A 25,915-nucleotide genomic window follows, 5' to 3' on the forward strand; every position below is an offset into this window, starting at 1 on the left:
CGTGTTTTTGGAGATGGTGTCGAAAAGTTTCAACTCCCTCCTGTCTTTATCAGTCAGAGGTTTCTTTCCTCCTTGTTCTGCTGCTTTGTTGGTGTCAGCTTGTGGCTCCACGTTTGAAGCAGCGTGTTGATTTGTTTCCACGGCCGTGATTGGAGGGGGAGAGGCTTTGTGTCCAGTCTGTCCTGTGATTTGTTGAATCATCAGGTTCTCCGTTTCCTGAGTTATCTGTCGATTCAAACCAGAAGGTGAGAAACACGCATCCATTGGGTGCACAGGGTGCATGTTCACGTCACCTGTAACTTCATGTCCCAGCAGCAGAGTCTGCAGTTTCGATCACACAGGATGTTATGGTTTTTCTTTATCTCTGTTCCTCCCCTAACAGGTTAAACAGAGAAAAAAAAGATGAAACACAAAATTATAAAGACCTAAGGTATGATCATTTAAACTGCCAATACCAAATACCTTTACGCTGTCATACCTATTAGATTAATTTAGACCAGTTCAGAAAATATGTTTATTGAATAATTGAGTATTTCTTAATCATAAAAAAAAAAATGCATACAGATTGTGCATGCATTAAGTATTGAATGTTCAAATGTTAATAATCAGTACATTACTTGTTGGATTCCCTCGTGCCCCAGGTTACAATGTGCATGTTAACTAGTGAGTAGATGGTCAGTAGAAGGTAGCCACTAGGAATACAGATGAAATACATCAGGCCATAGATGATCATTCCTGTCAAGAGAAAAATACCATCACAATGCACAACATGACATCATCTAATATCAATGTGAGAATGCTGATAATAATGTCATCTTTACGTACCAAACTCCTCGGGGTGGAGGATAGCGGTCACTAAGTACATGATTGTCATAGAAACAAGGAAGACACCAGTTGGGGTCAGGAATGTGCCTTGAACCACTATATCACCTAGGGGGCAGAGTGATGTTTAATCTCACATTGAAGCCTAAAAAAAACTTCTCTAAAGAATCACAGACAGAAGTTGCAAACATCAAAATAAAGTCACAAAAATCCAGATATATGCTCACCGATTATAGAAAACAAGGAAGCCGTCATGAGGAAGGCATACAGAACACTCATAATGGCAGCGATAGTTATCTGGTTGTTTGGTTTGGCAATGAAACAAATGATGATGTAGAACACAGGGGGAATGCTTGCAATGAGGATGGAAAGTGTACCAGGGATTTTAAAGACAAACTGGAAAGCACCTGCAGGAAAGAACAACAGAATACAAAATAGGTTTGTGTTATGGGAATGACAAGTACAAAAAAAAAAACACATTTAAAAACAGACATCTGGCCAATTATAACTTACCTGCCACCATAAGAGTCACAGAGGCTGGTCCAAGAATTGAGGAACCAACAGTGAACATCTGGTAGAAAATATAAAGTCTGGATATGGAGGAGTTTCTCTTCACCGTCTCTGCACCACTGTGATCATTAGTACAAAAGAGTTCATATTTATCTGACGGCACTAAATGAGCTAATTTTTTTACCTACAGTAGAGTGTAAGTCTTAAAGAGTGACATTTGATTTCAGCGTTTTAAAATCTCTTAATAAAAAAAACCCACTGACCTGTGCAGGAGGTCCAGTGTATTAGCTAGTGTGGATGGTCCCCACCGTCTCCTCTGGTTATAAAATTCTTTAAACTCTTGTGGTGAGTTGGTGTAGGCATCAGATGCAGCATTGTATTCCACACGCCACCCTTGTTGCAGTAGCAAAGTACACAACCAACGATCCTCCCCTAGATAATTTAGGCAACACAAATACATGCAAAAATATTGCAAATAGCTGACATTGAGGAAAACGTTATGGCACAATCTTGACCTTGGTCATATTGTACGTATTCCGCAGCTCTTGTGGCAGTCGTCGTGTATCTCTTCAGCACGTTGTCATCCATTAAGGCCGACGCTCGAAAGAGACTGAAACATCCTGGGCTGCACAGCACAGACCCAAACACATGTTCTGCTGTCTTCTGTAGCCAGTGACCTACTGCATACTCAAACTTCTGGTACCACACCATTGGACCTGAAGGTTATTGAGACAGAGCGTAGAAATTTAGTTTCTAAACTGGACCTCAACTTACTAAAATATATATGAGGAAAAACTGAACCACTCGGTTGCAGTGAGAGGGAAATCTACAATAACGACAATTACGTACCGTACGCCTGGAAGTCTGTATTGAAACCTGGCATGCTAACGAAAAGGAACCGTGAGAGAATGCCGCTCACACACGTCAGAATAAGTGCGCTCACTTTACTTTCATCAGACAGGGCTTATGATACGGGCGATTTTTCACTCTAATCTGCCCTTCGCCAGCATGGCTAATGAGGAAAATCATTGCATCACCACTACCTGTTTCAAGTCGTCATTGGCGATGTGGCGAGTGAACACTGCCATCATTAATTATATAATGTTTATCCTTCTGATCTAAAAAGTAGATTACTATTCAAGTTTTAAAATATTTTTATTTCATTATTTTGTGTTATTTGAGTGTAATTTGATGATTGGCGGGGCGGCGACCGAGCGTTCTCTATTGGCTAGCTGCCACTGATTTTAAGACAGTTTATTACAAAAAAGATGTTTTAAAAATCACTTTGCCAAAAAATTTTTGCTTACCCATTCCGGTAGGATGGATTCGTCCACAGGCTGCCCCTACATTTTCATACATCCTCAGCCTGTCAATCAAAGTGATAATTGTAATCAATCAGAATGTTAATTTACCTTTGATAATTTGTGTTGTTGAATAAAAACCAGATAGCTCCAGTGTTAAACAAAGTGTCAAACTTAATTGGATAATCTTCCTGTGTGTCCATTTTGTGTGGAAAATATTACTGGATTACTGGATTCCCCAAAGCTGCGATAGGATACATTTGTCTGATACTGACCTGTCGACTAACAGAATCACAGCTTTAGGTTGGAAGTCGGTGTCTCCGTCCAGAGCCAGGATGTATACATTGTCATCTGAGATTAATCTTCTTTTGTTGTCATTGTCATACTGGGGCATGAGGAAAATCTCACCATCCAAAGAGATTAAAGACTCTCTGCATAGGTTATTCTGGCTCTAGAAAAACAAAACAAAAACATTTGGTTTATATAAACTGCATTTCACACTTGAAAAATTATAGACGGTAGTAAAAAGGTCTTACTTTGGTCTGAGGGTTTTTGGCAATATAGCCCTTCCAGCCAAGTAGATAATACATGTACATAATCTAAAACACAACAATGTTACATGTCATTTACAAAAATGTAATATGTATTTTTAAATATGTTCTTGGACATACAGTATCCAAGTAAAAGTGGGGTAGCCACTTTCAGGTTCCTGGTTAACTGTTAATTTTGTGCATTTAATTGTATCAAATTTGTTTACTTTGATGATTGGAAGACAATTACTGTATATCCCTCTTGCCTGTTTAGTTCAACAAGCAAAACTTTGTGTGCCTTAAATGTCGGTCAGCTCCATGCCTAAGGTTCTGTCACAAATTTAAAGTAAGTGCTGTTCTTGAAGAACATTCCAAAGTTATATTTCAGCCATGTCGGTTTAGACTTCGCCAGAATCGCCACACATATTCCTAATCCGTATGAGCAGAACACCACCCCCACTAATTTTGCTGTAGTGATAAACCCATGTTCTCACGGTACATACCTGCGACCATCTTTTCTTGTTCCTGATAAGACCTTTGTCTTTAAGGTGAATGTAGAGCATGTTGCCTTCTGGCATAACAAATACAAGTCTGCCACCATATGGAGTTTCCACAATAGATACATCATCAGGCTCTTTGTTGGTAAAAACCCTGGATGAAAAGTGATTGTTTTGATGAGATACATATATTTCTTCAAGCTGTAAACTAGTTGAGACTGAATCCACAGCGCCTCTGCTGGTTGCAGCCAAGTAGAGCACTCAATTTTCAAGATGCCATTAATCAACAATCAATTACACACAGACAAATTGATTTACGATCGATTGCTCAATTATTGTGCCCATCCCTACTGCTTACAATGAAGGTGAGACCTCACCTGTAAACCTCGATGACAACCTGAGTCAAGTCATTAACATATGAATTAACCAGCCTCTTCCCTGTGTCTTTTTCAGTCATAAACCCATCATCCACATAAATGTGACACTCAAAATCAAAGCAGTCCTTATGTTCCTCTTTTGGATCACCTCGATAACGGTCCAACCTTAAAACAAAAAACAAATTATTACTGCTGCAGAGGCCTGACAATTGATAATTGTACTGCTCTAAGTGGTCTCATGAGTTGTTGCAATGCGAACCTGAACATGGAAGTCAGAATCTTAAGCATTTCATCATAGGTCTCATGCCACATGGTGGCACATAGATAGAGCACACAGTTCTGGATGTCGTCTTGGCTGAAGCAGACAGAAGACAGAAGAGCTGTAGTGTTAAGTACTGTATTTCAGATCAAATCATTATCATTACAAATAATTTTGTAATCCATCAATGTACTGACTTTAAGAAGCATAATTTATACACATGCACATTTCAAATTAATCACGACTACTTAAAGGAAGTTTTGCATATCAGCAAACAAAATAACGAAAGTAGAATGGCACTCTATAGAGCACAGCCAAGGTGGGCGGGGGCACGTCTGACCCCAGGGAACTTGCTTTTTTTGCCATACTAGGATAAAAGGGTAATTGTACATCCACTACAGTAGGTGACAGTGGTGCTCTCGTTGTCAGATTGTGCACAGGGAATATTAGCTCTATGGTGTAGTTTTTTTTTTTTTTTTGCACCGAGCAGAGGTTATGAATTGCAGTGAACAAACCATCAAGAGGTACCCTGGAAAGATATTTAACAGTGATGAAAACAAAGGCAGAGAGACGGCGGTAATGGGACAAAGGAAAGTCTCCTGATCGCTACGATGAGGAAATATGACAAAGCGTATGTATGTAGGGGGACGAGGAAAGACTCGTTTACTGTGTCTAAAAATGTTTGCAGCGGACAGCATGAAGCCAAACAAAAGGCTTCGCTTAAATACATTACACCCCAGTCACGCTAATAAGCCGCTTGAACTTATTTGAGCGAAAACATGCCGAATATTGCCATTAATGGTCACGTTGTGAATGCTACTTCAGTAAACAAGCGAGCACGGTTACCATCATATAAAGTGGCGTACCAAATAGCTCAGTGCAAAAAAAAACACGCCATACCAGAGGAGCTGATATTGCCTTCAGCATGAGACATGGTCTGTCATGCTGGATGACACAAGTGCTGCAAAATAAAAACTATCCCTCTGTCCAATTTATATAAAAAAAATAAAATAAAATAAAATAATGTTAATAAGGATACAGTTTTATGCAGAGGTTTACTTATAGAGTGGCACGGTGACCGACTGGTTAGAGCGTCTGCCTCACAGTTCTGAGGACCGGGGTTCAATCCCCGGCCCCGCCTGTGTAGTTTGCATGATCTCCCCGTGCCTGTGTGGGTTTTATCCGAGCACTCCGGTTTCCTCCCACATCCCAAAAACATGCATGGTAGGTTAATTGACAACTCTAAATTGCCTGTTGGTGTGAATGTGAGTGCGAATGGTTGTTTCTTTGTATGTGCCCTGCGATTGGCTGGCAACCAGTTCAGGGTGTACCCCGCCTCCTTCCTGATGATAGCAGCGATAGGCTCCAGCACGCTCGCGGCACAGAAAATGGATTGATGATTGATGGTTTACTTATAACAATTTTATAGACATGATACTATTTATATATGGAGAGTGGAGTGGGGGCGGGAAATGTTTTCTGATTCCTGGGGGGGCGTAACAGAAAATAATTGAGAAGCACCCCACCAAGGTCATCAGCTCCCACTTGAATAACGGGTATGCCCGTGTGTATATTTGGCAATATACAGTCAAGTGTTTTGAGTTATTTTCTCTTGACACTGATCACACAGCCCTGTTGGGTGTTTTGTAGTTAAAGTATGTTAATGAGTTTGTTTTGCTGTAACACACCCTCCTCCACCTTCTTATGTAGTGGTTGGCCCTCGCAATCGCAAGTAATAGCTGTCAATCAAATAAAGACTGAAGATAAAAAAAAAAAAAAAAACGTCCTTTCACCCTTGCATTTTCACACTTGGTGTTGGTAACTTGGTAATACTAAGTGCATTGTTATTGAATCCTTCCGCTTGAGACTTTCTCACCTTTCTTGGTTTCGAGCCCGAGACACCTTCATCTTGGTGTTGAGTAACAAAGATAAGTCTATGAAAGCGGATTCATAGAGACGCCGAACAAAGAGCTGAGAGGTTCTCTCTATACGCTGGACCTAAGAGGTAGCAAGCAAGAGATGCATTTAGCCGCGTCATCTACCATGTGCCATGCATGATACAGTGGGTACGGAAAGTTTTCAGACCCCCTTAAATTTTTCACTCATTGTTATATTGCAGCCATTTGGTAAAATCATTTAAGTATTTTTTTCCCCTCATTAATCTACACACAGAACCACAAGAAACGTAATTGTTGAAATTTCTGCTGATTTATTAAAAAAGAAAAACTGAATTATCACACAGCCATAAGTATTCAGACCCTTTGCTCAGAATTTAGTAGAAGCAACTTTTGAGCTAGTTCTGTCAGGTTGGATGGTGAACGTTGGTGGGCAGCCATTTTCAGGTCTTTCCAGAGATGCTCAATTGGGTTTAAGTCAGGGCTCTGGCTGGGCCATTCAAAAACAGTCATGGAGTTGTTCTGAACCCACTCCTTTGGTATTTTAGCTGTGTGCTTAGGGTGTCTTTTTTGAAGGTGAACCTCTGGCCCAGTCTGAGGTTCTGAGCACTCTGGAGAAGGTTTTGTCCAGGATATCCCTGTCCCTGGCCGCATTAATCTTTTCTTCGATTGCAACCAGTCTACCTGTACCTGCAACTGAAAAACACACCCACAGCATGCCACCACCATGCTTCACTGTTGGGACTGTATTGGTCAGGTGATGAGCAGTGCCTGGTTTTCTCCACACATGTCACTTAGAATTAAGGCCAACAATTTCTATCTTGGTCTCATCAGACCAGAGAATCCTATTTCTCACCATCTTGGAGTCGATCAGGTGTGTTTTTTTCCAAACTCCATGCGGGCTTTCATGTCTTGCACTGAGGAGAGGCTTCCGTCGGGCCACTCTGCCATAAAGCCCCGACTGGTGGAGGGCTGCAGTGATGGTTGACTTTCTAGAACTTTCTCCCATCTCCCGACTGCCACAGTGATCTTTGGGTTCTTCTTTACCTCTCTCACCAAGGCTCTTCTTCCCCGATTGCTCAGTTTGGCCGGACGGCCAGCTCTAGGAAGGGTTCTGATCGTCCCAAACGTCTTCCATTTTAGGATTATGGAGGCCACTGTGCTCTCAGGAACCTTAAGTGCAGCAGAATTTTTTTTTTGTAACCTTATCTTAGATCTGTGCCTTGCCACAATTCTGTCTCTGAGCTCGTCAGGCAGTTCCTTTAACCTCATGATTCTCATTTGCTCTGACATGCACTGTGAACTGCAAGGTCTTATATAGACTTGGGTGTGGCTTTCCTAATCAAGTCCAATCAGTATAATCAAACACAGCTGGACTCCAATGAAGGTGTAGAACCATCTCAAAGATGATCAGAAGAAATGGACAGCACCCGAGTTAAATATGTCACAGCAAAGGGTCTGAATACTTATGCCTGTGTGATATTTCAGTTTTTCTTTTTCAATAAATCAGCAAACATTTCAACAATTACATTTTTTAAATAATTTTAACAAATGGCTGCGATATAACAGAGTGAAAAATTTAAGGGGGTCTGAAAACTTTCCGTACCCACTGTATCTTTATTCAAACTGTGATATATTTGTTTCTCTTTCTTAAAACATGCACACACCTTGCATACAAATTACAAAATGTGTATAAAGTAAGTGCCTACCTTTATCTTCCATACGTAATAAGTGCATGTGACCACTCCTGACCACATACATACTCCCTCAAGTGCCAGCATAGAAAAAGGCCATTGCAAGTAATAGCTGTCAATCAAATTACCAATTATTATCTGGGAGGGAGTAGATGCATATTATACTGTACTGTACATTGGCATATAACTTAATGTAATGTCATGAAACATTAAAATATACAGTTAATGTGTAGGTACCTGTTAAGTGATGTCCGGCAGATGCTCCTTGTGATTTCTACTAAGACCACAGGGGTTGTGTTCTTTTGGCTCAAGAAGTACAAGCCTTCGCAAAACTCTGAAATGGAAAACACATTTAAATTTTCTGTAAGAAATTATGAGTTTTCAAATAGCTCACCTGTGATGCTCTCATGATGTGTGCCGTCCAATGTTTGTGCTTGAGTTATGAAAAGTATCAGTCCCAATAGAAGCACTGAAGGTCCTGTGCAACACAAGGGCAAGGCAAAACTCATCCTGACAGCGTGAATCTTACAGGCCACCACTCCAAACCAGTGGCATGCTGCTGAGCAGAAGGCCTTAGGCAAGAGACAATGGGCTGGTTAGTGCCAGCAATGTCAATATAAAATGAATAGGCTTTTTGGGAAGACATTGACTCTTATTTGTCGCTGTGATGTAATTGATCTTATCAATCAATTTTGACAACAAGTGCAGTATAAAGGGTTAGTTAGCCTGCTTTTAAACACCACCTACCTGTAAGAAAAACAGCACCAGCCCTACTTGTAACAATTCCCAATCTTCACTCTTTAAATTGAAGTCTGACCAGCTGATGGAGTTTTCAATAAGGACATGGTGAAACAGGTATACAGCCCCTAGGAATTAAAACAATCTGTAAATTGTTTACAAGACTGAATCACAAGATGAGAAAAATGACAGTAGGTAAACTATACCAGCTATAGTTAACTGTAAAATTATTATAGGTTGTAATATAAGGCGGCAGTGCCGTTGGACAACTGGTTAGCACATCTGCCTCATAGTTCTAAGGGCCCGGGTTCAAATACACATGCATGGTAGGTTAATTAAAGACTCTCAATTGCTCATAGGTGTCAATGTGAGTGTGAATGACTGTTTGTCTATATGTGCCCTGCAATTGGCTGGCGAACAGTTCAGGGTGTACCCCTCGTATCGCCCAGAGTTAGCAGCACGCCTGTGACCCTAGTGAGGAAAAACAGTATGGAAACTGGATGAATGGCTGTAATATGAAAGAGTGTGGCAAACAATGGCTTTTACTGAACTACTCCTTTTTTATACCAAGCAGTTGAGTTTGATTCACTTGATTTTCACCAAAACGTATTGTATTATTGCATGACATATGTGCTGCTTCACTTCATGGATTTTGGTTGTGTAGATTTTCTGTGATCCTGCTGACTAACAAGCCACCCAACCAACCACTGGGTGAATACAATACCTAACACTACCAGTTGTCTTGTGGTTTTGAAGAATATCAAAATAACCACAGTGGTATTGAGCCAAAAATGTGAATTGAAAGACACTGCCTTTCTTTGAATGGATGAGGATTGTCATTTTCATGACTGCAACAATGGAGGTAGCGCGTTACTGTGTTGTGCCTGCAACAAAACTGTACTACTTGATGAAAACTATGTAAATGTATCCATAATGCCTTTTTATACCTAATCTAGAAAGCATTATTGTACATCTAAAAACATCTTTACGCCAATATTTGATCTCTATAGTTGATGCCTGACACAAATTATGAAAAAAGCATAAGGGTGTTGATATCAAGACCTGTTATCAAAAAGTGTTTAATTTTGTCAGCAGATTCTTTGTGAGTGTTGTTCCAGACAGTGGTTGCTGATAATTACCTATGACAATTATCCTCAGAATGCTGCTGATGACAAACACAAAGTCCCTGAAACCATCCAGTTCTGACAATGTATCCTACAGGAAGACAACAAAACAGCCTCGGTATTTTATAATTACAAAGTCCAGATACAAAATAGTTCAACATGGGTTAATCTAGGATCACAAATGAATGTCAAGCACACAGGACATTTGGAAACACAAAAAAACATTCACAAATAGTGGAATATGCTTAAATAATTTTCAACTTGCAAAACTTAAATTCAATAAAATAATTCTAAAATAATAAAATATTCAAAATAATGAATAAGCTCAGTTTTTTTTATAACTGAACTCTTGAAGGCTGAACTTTTGGTTAATGAAACTTGAGGTAAAGTCTCATTCAATGTTACACAATTTATCCAGTTTGGTGTGCAAATCATGGTAGTGTAGAAGACCATACGTGGTGACCTCAAGAGCTTAGGTAATACAATAATTCAAGTGGACTTGCCTGAGTTTGTGACAGATACAGTTTTTATTACAACATGATAACGTATGTTTTAACCCTAATATTGCACTACCAACTTGTGTCACTCTGTTCAAACAATCCACAAGCATTGACAAGTGACTGTTCTGCCAACAGAGCAATAGGAGAAAGCGACCTGACACTGCACCAGTTACTTAAGTATCAACGTGACAAGATTTCCCAAAAATGACAGTCTGTCAAAATGGTAAGTGTGGTTGGAATGGCCACTTCAACCTGAGTAAAACGCACCAAAAATTTAGTAAATAAGGCGGTGGGTTCCGGAAAAGTTTAGTTTTATGTGTTGTACAAATCTTTTCCGTAATATTGCCACCGGATCAAAAAACATCTTCAAATTAGCACAAGACAGGATACAAAGTGCAACTTAATTATTTCTCAACATATCTCCTCAGCCCTTTGGTTTCGTCTGCTACTCAGGAAACCCGTTCTCCAATTGGCTGACAAGTTTCAGTTGAGTTCTGCAGTTCAGTTTCAGCTCGTATAGACTGAAATTCCGAAGGGTTCTTCAAGTCGACGCGTCAAAATTACCATATTGTTTCAAACTGTGTTACTTGCCCTATATACTCAGTTTATATAGCAAAAATCAAACATTTGTGAGAAGAGCAGTGTGGGCAGTAGACCAAGCCATGTGCTTTAGTAATCAATTATTAAATTTATTTGCTAGGGAGGATTTTAGACATGTTTTAAAGTGCTCATTTTATGTATTTTTTGGGGGAAAATTCCACAAAGATGGCAGCCATTTGTCAAGATTATAATTGCAGTGTATTCTGGGACTTAGTAGTCATGTTACCTGTGCGTTCATTACACATTTAAACTCACCAGTTAATGCTGCTATTAAAAATAGTTTGCTGCCAAAATCAAATTGAATCTTCCTACTCATTGGTGTAAAACCATTTTAGAAAATAATAATCTGCATATAATTACTACTATTACATGTCGTATTTTGAAAATACATATATGCGATTTTTCCATAACAGTTCTTGGGTGTCTTAATGGAAACAGCTGTGGCATGCTTGAGTCAAAATCCCCCATATACAAGCAATAAAAAAAAGTTATTTCCATAATTAAGGGTGCTATGAAGAAAAAGGGTTCAACACATAAAACTGAAAATAAAGAAATGCTTACAGGTTTCTGTGATGAAAAGTTAAATAATGTGATATTAGATGAATTGTGAAAAGACTAATTAAAATGAACTTATTACATTATTATTATTTTTGGGCAACAGTATGGAAAAGTAGACTTTACCTGAAGGCGATTCGTAGCTTGCATTGGATTCTCCCACCAACACAAAGAGACAAGAAGTGAGGCAAAAATTCCAATTCCTACATAGACAAAGCAGTCCGCACTCTGGCTATCCACAAATGATGATACACGGACATAATAGTCAATTCCCAGCAGGCTGTATCCTGTTGGGACACATGAATGAATGTGAGCTGACATGCTTATAAGAAACAACTTTTGGCTTCACTCGCACAGAAGAATAAAATAAGACTTTTCTTAACTAATATGATGATGGACTCGGAACGGGTGAGCGTACAGGTGTTCAGAATTTAGTTTTGTTGTATTTTATAGCTCCAAATTACCTTCTGTAGTGATACAAAATCCAACAGTGGAAAGAGAGTGCACTGCTTGTACTGTAATTAAAGTCACCTAGTCTTTAGAAAATAATATAAAACCATAGATATAGATTACAATTACCAGCACATGTTAGAATGAGGGAGCAGATTGGGAATATAATTTTCCAAGTTTCTGCCTGTAGTTGAAAGGTGATCTGAAGAAGTGCAGACATAATACAGACACCCCCACTGATGAACAGATTTGTCAGTACGTCAAATTGAGGCATCACCACAAGTACCAAGATTGAGGTACCAATCGACACCATGCATTCAATGGCACAAATCTGAAAAAGAAAAATGACACTATTACATTCAATTCATCAGTCAGTGTATTTGTCAGAAAACAGCAGCAAGAGAGCTTTCATAAACGCAAAAAGTCAGAATCGAGTAATAAATGTCACTTACAAATGACATGGTCCTCAGGTTGGGCTGTACGAAGCTCTTGAAGGCACACTTCCACAGTGATTTTATGAACACCAGAAAGTTTGGGCAAACAAGGCAGAACACCAACATCAGCATGTAGAACTGTTTTTCCTTTGGGCTGCGCATGGATTTTGGACTGGATAACGTTGACAGCACCAAAAGAGAGCCCTGATTGGCCAGACCAAAACACGTTAATCCTGACACTTTATTTTTATCCATAGTTGACAATGCATTTTAAAAATCTAAAATAAAGCCACTGATGAGTATCATTTAAACAAAATTGGCATTTTTTTAATCATACCTTAGCAACAATGGCACTGGTCAGGACAGCTAAACCCACAATAACAGCCACCAGGTACTGGGCCAATTGGAAGCACCTTCTCTTCTGTTCCTTCTCAGCTCCTACTGGGTTGAGTTGGAATGGATCCCATCTTTCCCTGAGTCATGCACACAGGCCATATTAATGTTATAACTTTTATAATGAACCGTGGTTGTGCTATTATTATTGCACAATTATCTGGGGTAAAATAAGGGCATTATATCATAGCCTGCGTTCTCGGAGGAGAAATTTGTTGTATTCTGATAATTCACTTACTTAGAAGAGATGTAGAAGCAATGGAGTTTAAAACATCTTGCCTGTATGTGACCCAGACAGCATGTATAAAGTTGCAAAGTTGTATTCCGGATTATAACGAGAAATGTATGGTTGTAGTCGACCATTGTGCAACACACTGGTCTAGATATTTGCGATATATGTATCATAAATTGTTCAAAAACACAGAATTGTTTCCCCCCCTTTCATAAACTGTTACTGTCTAATTATTACATATATTGTAAAAAAAGAAACAACCCCTTTTTCGCCATAACTGTTTTTATTATTTTACGAAAATACAAATGTGAAATAGGATTTTATACGTTTACATCAGGGGCCAGATTTGGTGAGGTGAAAATGTGGGGGCCGACCATTTAGCCTGACATTCTTTTTTACATGGAACACCAATAAATCTGAACAAATTTGAGCAAATCAGTCTGCCTTTCATATTAGACTTTAAATTAAAATTTCAAGATACTTAAACATGTCTTTTGGTTCATTTGAAACATGACATATAATTGGCAATTAAATGTTCACTGAACTTTTAAAGTTAAAAAATAGGGAAATAAGTAACAGTATTCACCAGTGAAAGTTGCATTTCAAACAAGAAATATCACCACTGGCAATTAAATGTTCTCTGAACTTTTAAATTCAATAACAGGGAAATACGTAAAAATCATATTGACCAGTGCAGGGTTCATTTGAAACATGGCATATCTTTGAAAATAAATGTTCACTGAACTTTTAAAGTTAAAAAACAGTGAAATAAGTAACAGTATTCACCAGTGCAAATCAGCTTTCAAACATGAAATATCACCACTGGCAATTAAATGTTCTCTGAAGTACTTAATTCAATAACAGGGAAATATGTAAAAAAATCATATTGACCAGCGCAGGGTTTATTTGAAACATGGCATATTGTTGAAAAGAAATGTTCACTGAACTTTTAATGTTCAAAAACAGGGAAATAAGTCATCTTATTCAGAAGTGGTTTTGATCCTAATAAAACAAAATTAATTCACTGAGATTTTTACATCAGTCATTTTAAATGACAGACGACTTGCCTGCATTAATGTGATACTGCGATCTGGGTTGCAGAACAAAGGCCAGGTCTGGCTCAATGGCACTGGTATTAATGCGCAAGATGTCACGCAGGTGAGAGTAAGTTCGTCGTGTCCACACGCGGCTCTTGTTAAAGTTCATAATCGAGAATGAATCTCACACAAATACATCGATCGAAACAAGCTCAGCATTTTCTTAGCAAATGTTCGAATCTCATGGAACCTGCATTTATCCAACTGTCGGTAAAAGTTGGTGAGAGAGAGCTGCTGGTGTCGACTGCGGCTCTCGGCGTCACACTGCAGCTCAATGAGCTCCAGCTACAACTGGTCAGGAGCATCATCAGGTTTCACGGAGAAAGGTGAGGAAAAAAGCGTGATCTCCTTCTCAACGGCTGCAAAATCCCGAAAGTGTTGCCGGAACTCTTCAGCTAGAGATAGAATGTCTGCTGCATACTTCCTCGTTTGCGCACTGATATTGCTCTGTGGGGAACTGGTCATTAGTGGCACGGTGGACGACTGGTTAGCACATCTGCCTCACAGTTCTGAGGACCGGGGTTGCATGTTCTCCCCGTGCTTGCGTGGGTTTTCTCCGGGCACTCCGGTTTACTCCCACATCCCAAAAGCATGCATGGTAGGTTGATTGAAGACTCTAAATTGCCCTTAGGTGTGAATGTGTACGCAAATGGTTGTTTGTTTATATGTGCCCTGCGATTCGCTGCGTTCATTCGCTGTAAACTTGTCGTAGGTGTTAGCATGTCTTGTTTGGTAATGTCTCTTGATGTTGAACTCTTTAAAAACAGCCACAGTCTCCTTGCAAAGTTGTTGCGTATTTCAGCGAGAAAAATAGTCAAATTTCCACCTTTCCTTGAATTGTCGGCCCTCGCTGTCAACCTTCCTTTTTTTTATTCATTGTCGCCATATTAGAAACTGTCCGGAAAGGGTCACACATGGTTACGAAACTGGACAGAATGCTGCTGTCCTCTTGTGGGTAAATGTGAAATTGCATTTAGCGTGTAGTTTATATGCAGAAGCTGCGGGCTGAATAAAATTTGACCGGACTTTGGACATGTCTGGTTTACATAGCATGCAACAAACAAACATAAACTACTCACATTTACACAAACACGAACAACTGCCCTACTAATTCCCTTACAACGTCAATTGGACATGTCTGGTTTACATAGCATACAACAAACAAACATAAACTACTCACATTAACACAAACACGAACAACTGCCCTACTAATTCCCTTACAACGTCAATAACCATAAATCTAGTCTATTTATGTCCTCAATTTTTAATGAATGAAATAAAAGGTTTCCATATAGATTTAAAGTTTTCCACTTTGCCCTTAAAACACATCTGATTCTTTCTAATGGACGAGTTGATGACATTTGACGTAACCATTGGTCTAATGTTGGTCTATGACATTTTTTTCCCCAGGAAAGAGGTAGGTATACATGGTTTGGCATCGAGCAAGCCTCGGTCCAAAAGTGTGCTCATTATGGAAAAAATTGTCTCTCAGGGTAAAGGCCAAACAAGGACAACTTGGGGTCAACTGTTAAAGGTTTGCAGATAATCTTTTTCATCACATAGTTAATCTCTTTCCAAAACAATAATATTTTCTGCCAACTAGTGTACATCTGTGCTCTGTACATTTTGTTCACACATCAGGAATATCACCATTGTATTTATTCAGGTCCACAGGTGTTTCCTATACCCGCATCAACAATTTAAACTGAATCAATTGCAGATGTGTGTTAATACACCAAGTGTGAGTCAGAGTGCATGCTTCCTGGTAGTCCTCCTCTGACAAAGCTACTGTTAAGTCATAATTCCAGGCCTTAGGTCTGTCGCTGGAATATTCAGAAACTTGGGATACCATAAAGTCATCAAAATCAGAAATTATACCCTTTTTCTGCCTGTCCTTCTTTGCTAATGTTTTTTGGGTAGGTTTAGTCAGCTGATTATTTTGACTCAGGATTTGTGATTTGGAGGTATCTAAAAACATATTTTTTATTGAGGTGGAATTTATTTTGCAGCTCCTGAAAACTCATTAGCACCTCCGACTCAGGTAAATACAGATTTTGGATTGTTTGGTTTAACTGTTGCCTGCTCCAAATTGGGCTGAATATAGATAAATTATTTGGGTCTTCCCTTACCCTTATCATATTTTTAGGAATTTTTTTTTGTTTGTGTTTTTCAGTAATTTTTCAGTTGGGTTTGAGTATAAGTATGATGGGAGGTCAGTCCTTGACCTTCCATTACTACCCAGTGTGGTTAGTCTGCTGATACAGAGTAGTGAAATATGGATCTGAGCTGCACTGTCCAATAGTAAAAATGGAAATCCAGACATTTTAGACCTCCGCTGTCATATGGCAGGTATGATAAGGACAATTGAAGTCCGGACTTGCTTTTTCACCATGGCTTTTTTCTGCTTAAGAAAAAAAAAAAAGTCAGCGAGACCAATTTTCTTCCCCCTTTGTTTAATTTAGAAACTGGCTTATTAGGCTTGTAGTTTAGCATGCTACCGTCCACAAAAATGTGGTATTTGTATGGATTCACGAAGTGGCGCAAAATAAAAATTAAACATGATGACTTTCTTACTTGTGTCGTTCCTCTCTGTTCTTTCCTCTGTTTTTCAGTTCCTCCATCTTGCTTGTTTAGTCTTGTCTCTTCGGGGACAAGAAGACTATGTATCCACAAGAGAAAGGTACTGGATCTGTTGAAGAAAAAAAAAAATAAAAATATTTTTTATCGTGCAACATGAATACAAATAGTAGAATTTGAGTAACATTTTTTTTACCTTCTTTTGAGCTTACTTTTCGTTGTTGTGTAGCTTTCTATCGTTTTCTCCAATCAAGTCAATGCCAACCAACAAAACCAAACTGGTTAGCAATAAGATGGTCTTAATCAGCAAAGTTGTGTCCACAAAAATAAAATTCACCCCCAACCTGACTCCTCCGAAGACTCTGGCTCTCTTTTCCGTTGCTTTTTATTCACCCGTTTGTTGTCACTGGTTTAAGAAAGAAAGAGAAACTATAGCCATGTAACTCCCACCAGTGCGTACATGTGCAAGTGCTGCGGTCAAGGAAGTGTGCGTGTCTTTGAACGATAGGCCTACTGTTAGATAACCACGTGATATAAAAGCTGTAAAAGCTTCTACTGTAACCACCCAATGCCACTTCACTGTGCGTGACTAATAAACAAACAAAATCTCAGTGTTAATGTAATCTCCTGTTTTTATGGAAGAGGCGATAAAAAAGGTACAAGGATCATATTTATTGATATGCACATACACACGCCCTTTCTATGACTCTTTATAGTTTTTAACAGAACCAACACCTTACTTCGGGCTCTCGAGCAGAGGTAATCTTGAGCAATGCTGAATTGTGTTTGACGTATGTTAGAAAGACGCACTGATTCATTTCCTCCTGTAATCACTCACTTTAACAACACATGGTTTTGTAATGCCGGTTCTGTGGAGCCAGAGGGATCTTGGTATTTTTTTGTAAATAGATAAGGGTCAAGTATATCTGAATACAATAAAAAAATCTAAATTAGTTATGTTCTACCTACTTGAAGGAATTACTAATATAAATAAAACAATTCATAAATTTTCCCCATAGGGGAATAGTATTTAGATAAATGCTCTAATTATTTGTTGTACACAACAAAGTCAGCTGCAAATACCTTTAAAGTGAATACACTTCCCTCCCCTGATAACTTATCAATCCATCCATTTTCTGTACCGCTTATCCTCACTAGGGTCGCGAGCCTATCCCAGCTATCTTCGGGCGAGAGGCAGGGTACACCCTGAACCGGTCGCCAGCCAATCGCAGGGCATCTCTCTCTCTCTCTCTCTCTCTCTCTCTCTCTCTCTCTCTCTCTCTCTCTCTCTCTCTCTCTCTCTCTCTCTCTCTCTATATATATATATCTCCTAGTGAGGATAAGCGTGTTTAGGTTATACTTTGATATATATCTAACACTTTGATTTAACATTTAGTTGTAGCATTTTATATTTGGATTGAACTACTTAAATTGACAAATATTGTTGAAAATGTCCCCAAAAAGTGACTCAAAATTTCTCACCAGGTTTTGACGCTAAATGTGACAAAATGTTCCTTTTATTTCCAGCTTGAGTCGCTTTACAAACAGACATTATAAATGGAAGCAGGGCATGGCGTTATTTTGTTTTATCTGTTCTTTATTGAGCAATGTGGCTATAAAGCAAATGCAACACCATAAACTCCAATAGTACCATGGGAACAGTTTCCCTGTTGTCATATATGAATTTAATGTTATTCTGTCACACTTAATCTAAAACTGCTTCTTTGCTGTAACATTCTGGTGTTGTATAAACATTATATATTTGTATAACTGTCACGTTTGAATAACCCTCTCATTTACAGTAGGCTCCACATCCTTTGGATTTGTATCAAAAGAATCTCTTCAAAGGGAAAGACCTTGTAGGTCAGGTCTTGTGCATGTTGGTGTTACCACTTGGTGTCAGTACAGAGCTGTGGCTGTGGCTCATGGCAAAACCTTGAATTTCACAGTTCAGTGTGTTGGAGTAATATCACGAAGCCAGCCGAATTCGTACATTCAAATTTCATTTTGGTGCTTCTTACCAGTCATTGGGTGTCAATTTGGCATAGTCCTGCTAACGTATATGATTGAATGTATAAAGGCATGGACGCACACGTTAATGCTGCTGTGCACGTGTCGTTGTGTACCAAATAGAATGTCTCTGTCAGGTGTGGACCCTCATTAGAATGTGCTGCCAATACATAATCAGCTGGCCATATGGTCAGTGTGGCGGTATTATCTCCCCCCACCTTCATTTTGAGAGCAGTGCAACAATAATTAAAAGCGGCAACTATAGAGCAAGTTTTTAGCTTTAATGTGTAGTAGGAAGGTCATTTGAAAGCCAATCAAAAACATACTACAAATCATTCATGGATAGAGGTGTATGAAGCAACAACACGCTCGCAGAAGATGTGTGTGACCAAAGTTGGGCACTTTTCATTTCGCAGTCATATGAGGTGGAGTCTTGCTCCAGTGCCTGTGAGATGTTCACATCACAATGATAATGTCACAGAAGGCATTGTTATAACGCAGCTGATGCCTCTCAGATCTACAGAAAGGTCAGTAACAAGGTAACTACCCGTGGATTTGGTGTGAGCTAACTGAATTGTTCAGTGCCAAGCTATAATTAGGGAGCCATATGGACTGTAAGTTAAGAGCAAAGCTCACTGTTTACTCATGGACAAGCTTTTTAGCTGATAAGGAAGCAGGCATGTGAATGAAATTTTAAACTTTACTCCTGGTATGGATTATTATTATTTTTTTAAATCCTCCAAATGAGTCCAAAGGCTCCAACTAATAATTTTTATACCAAATAAATGTTTACTGCAATCAGACACATTCTCTGCTGATATACAACCGGCAGCTTTATACGAGCCATAAGCCAATCTAAGCTAATGGTTCCAGAAATACAGAAATATAAAAGAGCCCAGGAGGACTTCGCCCTGTAAAATGCCCAGTCCTACCAGATGCTAGGGCCTCTTTGACAAGCTTCACTTTTAATTTATTTAACACGAAAATCAATCTCAATCTACCTTAATTTACCATAGCTGACATCCTGTTGTCCATTTTCTGGCTTTGTTCTCCTACACACAATGACTGAAATCTTAAACTGAATTTTTGATCAATAACAATGCAAGTGAAGGGAAATAGCAAAGCTTAATAGCAAGTGTGTTTGAGAAACAAAAAGAGGGAAAGAGGTAGGCCCCCAAAATAAATTAAAGTGAGCCAGGGAAAAAAGGATACAATGAAAATGTGTAATCAGATGGAAATGCCTCTCTTGTTCATCCAGGTAGAAAGTTGAATTGGCGTTTACATGCTTCTGGCTCCACACGGCCATGTTTTGCATGCACATTTCGTACATTTGTTTGCCTTTAGGTTTAGGTATGACATACAAAAATACAGCACAACTCTTGAGTTGTTGAACTGTTGAAAATTGTGCTTGTAATCAGTAAATGTGTCTACAGTGTTTGTGAACAGACTGTCAATTTATACGATTTATTGTTTATTGCCATTTATAATCGCCTCGCATGCAATTTAAACAACATCTCAAAATTAGAACTGTTCTTTACATGTACAGTATGTTATGTGTCTAGACTACTTTACATTACTATCCTCATTAAGATGGCATTCTTCTTCTTCTTTTCCTTTCGGCTTGTCCCTTTACGGGTCGCCACGGCGTGTCATCTTTTTCCATGTAAGCTGAAGGCCCTCGCACGTGATATACTGATGTCATGATCATACATAGACTTATTTGTGCACTGTTATGTTGTGTAACCTAACCTCAGTATTAAAATGTTCTGATAATCACGTAACTGTGAAAACTACATGTCAGCCGCAAAACAGGATGTTTTGTCCCAAGAAGAGATAATGCTGTGACCTTGGATCCACCCTGCTCAAACTTTAAACACCGCCCTGAACACTGTATATAATCTCGCACTAAACGCTGAGAAAGCGCACATTTGAGCACATTTTGTGCAGCTGCAGCCTTTGCCTGTAGAACATTTGTACCCAGAATATTCTGCAATAAAGATCTTAAAGAAGTTCATTTCCAGTCTCTGATTCGGACTCACCACTGTTTTATAAACTTTGCCCTTCATCCTAGCAGAGACTCTATTGTCACATAACACACCTTCCCCCACCTGTTCCAACCTGCTTGGACACGTTTCTTCACTTCCTGACCACACTCACCATTGCTCTGGACGGTTGACACCAAGTATCTGAAGTCCTCCACCATTGCTATCTCTTCTCCCTGTAGCCTCATTCTTCCCCCACCACCCCTCTCATTCATGCACATATATTCTGTCTTACTTCGGCTAATCTTCATTCCTCTGCTTTCCAGTGCATGCCTCCATCTTTCTAACTGTTCCTCCACCTGCTCCCTGCTTTTACTGCAGATCACAATGTCATCTGCAAACATCATGGTCCACGGGGATTCCAGAGACAGACTTTCCACCTGAATAAAATTTATATATCGTCAATACACAGTCGTTAAAACATTTCCTTTTACTTTAAGAATGGAGATTATTCTGATGATGAAGTCCATGTGGAAACACATATGGTAGGGTAGTTTTGGGCTCAGCGTTAATTGTTCGAGCGCTTCTATGTATCCCATAATTCATGTTTGACCACTGGCAGTCACTTGATATGGCAGTTGCATTCGCAAACGATCTCATCTGTCATAATGTTCCTCCCAAAAAGGCTCAATGAGATGTCAGAGAATGATCTATGGAGTAGGGCACAGACAGGTGCACCATACAGCAGCTGGCAGTCCTGCCGGACACAGCTGAGGGTTTAGTAGGTTTTGGACTGGGGACCAAGCATTGTGTTAAAGGCTCGCTTGTCCAGGTGATGTACTGTATCTTTAACACAGCAGCAGGTGATGTGACACATTTGCAAGCAGGTTTTTGAGTTGTTATTTATGATCCAATAAGACTGTCAAGAGAAATGAAATAGACAACTTTTTTTTGCTACCAAATAAAATCCACTAACAACCTTTTTTCTTAATAATAACTTTATAATGAATACACAATGTCAACATTGAAATCCCTAAGGATTTGTACATCCATTTACACATGTCAAAAGAATAAAGAATTATTCCATACTGGTTGAAAGCACTCAGTTTTGGATGGGCGGTTCTGTTTCATGCAAATGAGCTATTGTTAACCCAGCCCCCATGTACTGTGGAGCCAATGCTAAGTACTGCTCTCATTACCATGACAACAAAGGGAGGAGCTAGTATAATGTAACTAGGCAAGTGGCTGTTGGATTTCAAGCAGCCCAGAGTCTGAAGAGAAAATAGAACCCATATAAAGATAAAGCAAAGCATCATGGCTCAGCTGGTGCATTTTTATTGCCTTCTCTCTCACCGTCTTTTCTTGATGTAGATTTGTACAGCAGAGGCGCGGCAACCTCAGCAAAATATTTGTGGCTGGAAAGCACATTCCTGAGTTCAAAGGTTTCCAACAGGTGGATAAATCAATGCTTTTGCAATTTATAAATAGGCTCTCTATATATGGCAATGTTCGGCGCGGTTGAGTCCGTTCCTTGATTGCCTTCCACCAGGCTCCTACAGGAAATAATGTGAAAATGGTTCAGCTCATATTTGTTTTCTAGTGGTAATTGAGGTTTGTGATCCCTTTTTTTGATAAATAGGTGTCAGAAAAGTAAATAATTTCGCAACACTGACTCTGCTTTTGTTAAATGTTTTGATAATGTTTTTATTTTTTATTTTTTTAAGCTCTTCTCTGTTCACAGCCATGTCATTAGCGTAGGCAGTGTACCTCAGCAGGGCCAGACTTTGAAAAAAAATCATACTGACAAATGCATTTGATTTAATCGCTAAAACCGAATAATCACAACCCCTATGATCTACTTGTTCACAGGCAGTGATAACGCTGTTAGCTATTGCTATACTGTGCTCGCACTGCAGGTTTACTTTGTGTAAATTAGTCGCCCTGTTATGTCAAAATCAGGCTAAATTGCAAACGACTCACTCGCAGACATATTTTTGATAGTAGCTTACAAAAGATTTCACTTGGTTATGTAAGTTCACACCCAAACCAAACTATTTGTATACAAGCAATTAAAAAAGTCAGTTACTATCGTTTGTCCCCTTTAACACTCCACTTTCAGTGGAGTTTGTCATTCACAAAGTCTTGCAATGACAGCATGTGAACATTAAATTCATTCAGTATAATGAACAAACAGTGCTATTCTGGGTTACAAAACCCCACTCTACTATTCATGGGGGTATCATTTTACAGTCATTTTGCTTGCTTTGATGCTATCACTGTGTCCAACATAATTTTCCCACTTGGAAGTCAGTAAGACTTAGCCAATCAGATACTGAGCATGACGGGCGAGGAGTGGAGGCAGCTACTGTAAATCAAAGACGGGCAATATGGACGGACGATATGGTTGGGTATTTTGGTTACACAAAATTCCTCTTGAAAATTTAGACCCTGTGTGCCATTGGTTAACACCTAGGGTAGCCAACCCCTGAAATCGAAGAATGGGAACCTGATGCTTTTACATCTGAATTACCGTAGTTTCTCATGTATAATGTGCATCCCCCCCCCCAAAAAAATTGTCCAAAGTCAATAGTGAGCATTATATATAGGTATAGAAGAAAATGAAAAACACTTTCACATTTTATAAATGTATGCCGCCACCTAGAGGTTATGAAAAAGATGTACTTTCATTCCAATATGCCACCGCCCCCTACAGGTTATGTAAAAATTGTACACTTTCATTCTAGTATGCCATCTTGAGGTCATGAAAAAGGTGTAGCCTACAGTTTCATTCCAATATGACAGGGTTACAGATGACTGGATATATGTACAATTGTGCTCATAAGTTTACATACGCAGGCAGAATTTGTGAAATATATATATATATATTTTTTAAAATACGACTGATGACTGAACAACCACCATCATTAATTTCTTTATGGTTATGTTTTGTTTAATGATAATGCTTTTCTGAAATGCTTGACAGTTTAATTTGAATCCCATTAAAATAAAATTAAGTTTTGCCTCGTCCTTCATGTTTTCTTTAAATAATTGTACATATACTAAATACTAAATTGTACATATACTAAATACTAAATAAAAGTAGGGCTGGGAATTTCAAAATAAGAGCAAGTAAATAAAAAAAGTATTATGTGTTCAAATAAAGTGCTTAACTTCAGAATAATGCTTTGAAAAAAATAACAAAATACAGGTAATACTTCATGTTTTGGTCATATGGGTAGAAGCAAAATCATGCATTGTAAACATTTATGATACATGGGTAGAAGGGTATTCCAGAATTTTGAGGTCAACTTTGGGGGTGCGCATTGTACATGGGTGTGCATTATCACGAGAAATTACGTTAAGTAAACATTCAGACGTGAGCTGTCTAGTTTTGTTTGTTGCTTTGTACTTTTGCTTTGATGCACAAAAAAAGAAATGCTGATCTATTTACATTTTACTTTCATTGACTTGCGGATTAACCTTGTTTAAGTGCAATAAAACTGGAATACAGTAAAATGCAATTGAGTTCCTTTCCCTAATCAGCAATTACATTTTATTTTGAAATGCTGGAATGAGGGCGACTGGGCCATCGTGACTTGAGAGATTTTGGTTGGCAATGTCAAAGGTGCAAAGTGCAGTCGACAGTGGGGATCAGACAGGACTTTGTGTCTGTATGATACATGGTTTATACGCTGCATTTCTGTAGCTCAGGTATCCTGCTCAACTCTCTTGCAGTCTGAAAATAAGAGGAGTTTTGAAAACAAACCCAGTCAGTCATGTGTCAGGCCTTGGCATAACCTTGTATGAAAGCATGACTTGCTCTGGATGAAGAGGAATAGTCCCATTTTAGTTGAATCCTCTTTTTCCCTAGAGCATTTATGGTCAACCTTGAAAACCCAAGTGTATAAATCATACATGCGTGTAGAGGAGGTTTACTTTAGGTCATTTTGGGATGTGATAGTAGGTGCTTTTGCGATAACTTAAGTCTGAAATAAAGCATAAAGGCCACAGCTGTGCTTCAAGTAGTATGACATATAGGCTGGTGCAGCTCTTCCTGTCTTTCTTGGGGTAGGACACTTTAACTGAAGCCTTACTGTTTATTTCACGTCATCGCAGACCCACACCAATTGTCATGATTTTTAACATCTGACACAGATAGTTTAGTTCGTTATTGGTTCTGATCAAAAGCACAATTTTGAGAGACAGCGAGGTGATCAAGTTGGTTGTAGCAGTGGGGGGCGGTGCATTTGACCTCGACCTTCAGTAGGGACAACCTGTGCATTTCCCCGCTGTGGAATCAATAAAATTATCTTTTTCCTCTTCTTTTCCTTCTCTCCTTCATTTTCTTTTTCTTTTACTACCTGAGTTAATTCACCTCTTCACACCATGATCATGTCACAATTGTAGGTACCAAACAAAAAAAAAAAGTTGTAAATGTAGGTTATGCAGTGCTTCTGAGAGTGTTTAGGGCAGCAGAGAAGGGCTGACCGTCGGCCTCTGGGTTGTATGGATGGATTCAGACTTGGATGCTTACATGTAATTTGATGCACCCGATGTTCCTATCATATAAATGAAGCACCCCTTAAAGGCATAAGCTATAGTGGAGCTGCTAAAGTTGAAATGCATTCAAAATTTTCGGGAAAAATAAAATTACAGTTGCACAATATTTGGAACCCCAACCGCGGCCATGCATGACATCATGTGAGCCCTCTGCAAGTCTTTCTCTTTTCCGCAACACTTATTCCAAAGAAGGAGCAGTCTCAAAAAGGTTGGCGTTAAGAAGAGAAGAAGAATATACACATGATGTTATAGGAAATATCAAAGTTAAGGTTGAGTGTTGTGATGTTTTCAGGTTTTTTCTTTTTAGTGGTTAACTTGTGTCGAAATGAAGAATGTTAAGACTGTTTTGACATTAAGAGGGGCTAATTTCATTTCACACTTACAAGTCAGTTAAGAATGTTAAAATGTTACTTATTGGAGGCACAGTGGCTCATCTGTAAGGACTTGGGCTTTCATTTCTGCAAGTTGTTTGAAAGATGCTTGTTTGCATCTGGACAAGTGTTAAGGTACCCTAAAGTACCCACTGTGTATTGTAGTAAGGGGTTTGTATGTATTCACACTAGTCAGTCAGGAAAAAATAAATGGTCAGTGTGAACTGCATGTTAAGTTGCACATGTGGAGAAGAACTTGATTTTATTTCACTGGCTCTGAACAACGAATAAACAGAATGTAAATGTCAGACTCTAATATACTTTTATCAGCTATTCCATCTTGAGTGTTTGTGGGCTTCTCTGTGTATGAATGTATGGGAAGTTCCGTTCCTACGCTAGCGACGTAA

The 25,915-nt window shown here is 39.0% G+C and overlaps 1 protein-coding gene across 2 annotated transcripts in view; it reads right to left on the reverse strand.

Moving 5' to 3' along the window:
• Window positions 1–17,086, reverse strand: part of chs1 (chitin synthase 1) — a 29,120-nt gene extending 12,034 nt beyond the window's left edge. The window contains exons 1-26 of one of the 2 annotated variants that reach the window (XM_061765988.1): window positions 16,798–17,086; window positions 16,583–16,697; window positions 12,624–12,759; window positions 12,305–12,490; window positions 11,982–12,183; window positions 11,529–11,689; window positions 9,763–9,838; window positions 8,633–8,751; window positions 8,280–8,457; window positions 8,123–8,219; window positions 7,901–7,997; window positions 6,173–6,294; window positions 4,297–4,392; window positions 4,038–4,202; window positions 3,667–3,814; window positions 3,170–3,232; window positions 2,909–3,084; window positions 2,640–2,698; window positions 1,848–2,048; window positions 1,596–1,764; window positions 1,336–1,451; window positions 1,050–1,229; window positions 826–930; window positions 618–735; window positions 294–375; window positions 2–225 (exon numbers count right to left, since the gene is read on the reverse strand). In XM_061765988.1, the coding sequence (XP_061621972.1) occupies window positions 2–225; window positions 294–375; window positions 618–735; window positions 826–930; window positions 1,050–1,229; window positions 1,336–1,451; window positions 1,596–1,764; window positions 1,848–2,048; window positions 2,640–2,698; window positions 2,909–3,084; window positions 3,170–3,232; window positions 3,667–3,814; window positions 4,038–4,202; window positions 4,297–4,392; window positions 6,173–6,294; window positions 7,901–7,997; window positions 8,123–8,219; window positions 8,280–8,457; window positions 8,633–8,751; window positions 9,763–9,838; window positions 11,529–11,689; window positions 11,982–12,183; window positions 12,305–12,490; window positions 12,624–12,759; window positions 16,583–16,629 (3,323 nt within the window). In that variant the 5' untranslated portion in view covers window positions 16,630–16,697; window positions 16,798–17,086. Of the gene's footprint in view, window position 1; window positions 226–293; window positions 376–617; window positions 736–825; window positions 931–1,049; window positions 1,230–1,335; window positions 1,452–1,595; window positions 1,765–1,847; window positions 2,049–2,639; window positions 2,699–2,908; window positions 3,085–3,169; window positions 3,233–3,666; window positions 3,815–4,037; window positions 4,203–4,296; window positions 4,393–6,172; window positions 6,295–7,900; window positions 7,998–8,122; window positions 8,220–8,279; window positions 8,458–8,632; window positions 8,752–9,762; window positions 9,839–11,528; window positions 11,690–11,981; window positions 12,184–12,304; window positions 12,491–12,623; window positions 12,760–16,582; window positions 16,698–16,781 lie in introns of both variants that reach the window. The other variant, XM_061765987.1, reaches the window with a different exon arrangement.
• Between the last annotated feature and the right edge of the window lie 8,829 nt (window positions 17,087–25,915).

The sequence above is a fragment of the Phyllopteryx taeniolatus genome, chromosome 2 (genome assembly GCF_024500385.1).
Source record: "Phyllopteryx taeniolatus isolate TA_2022b chromosome 2, UOR_Ptae_1.2, whole genome shotgun sequence".
NCBI lineage: Eukaryota > Metazoa > Chordata > Actinopteri > Syngnathiformes > Syngnathidae > Phyllopteryx > Phyllopteryx taeniolatus.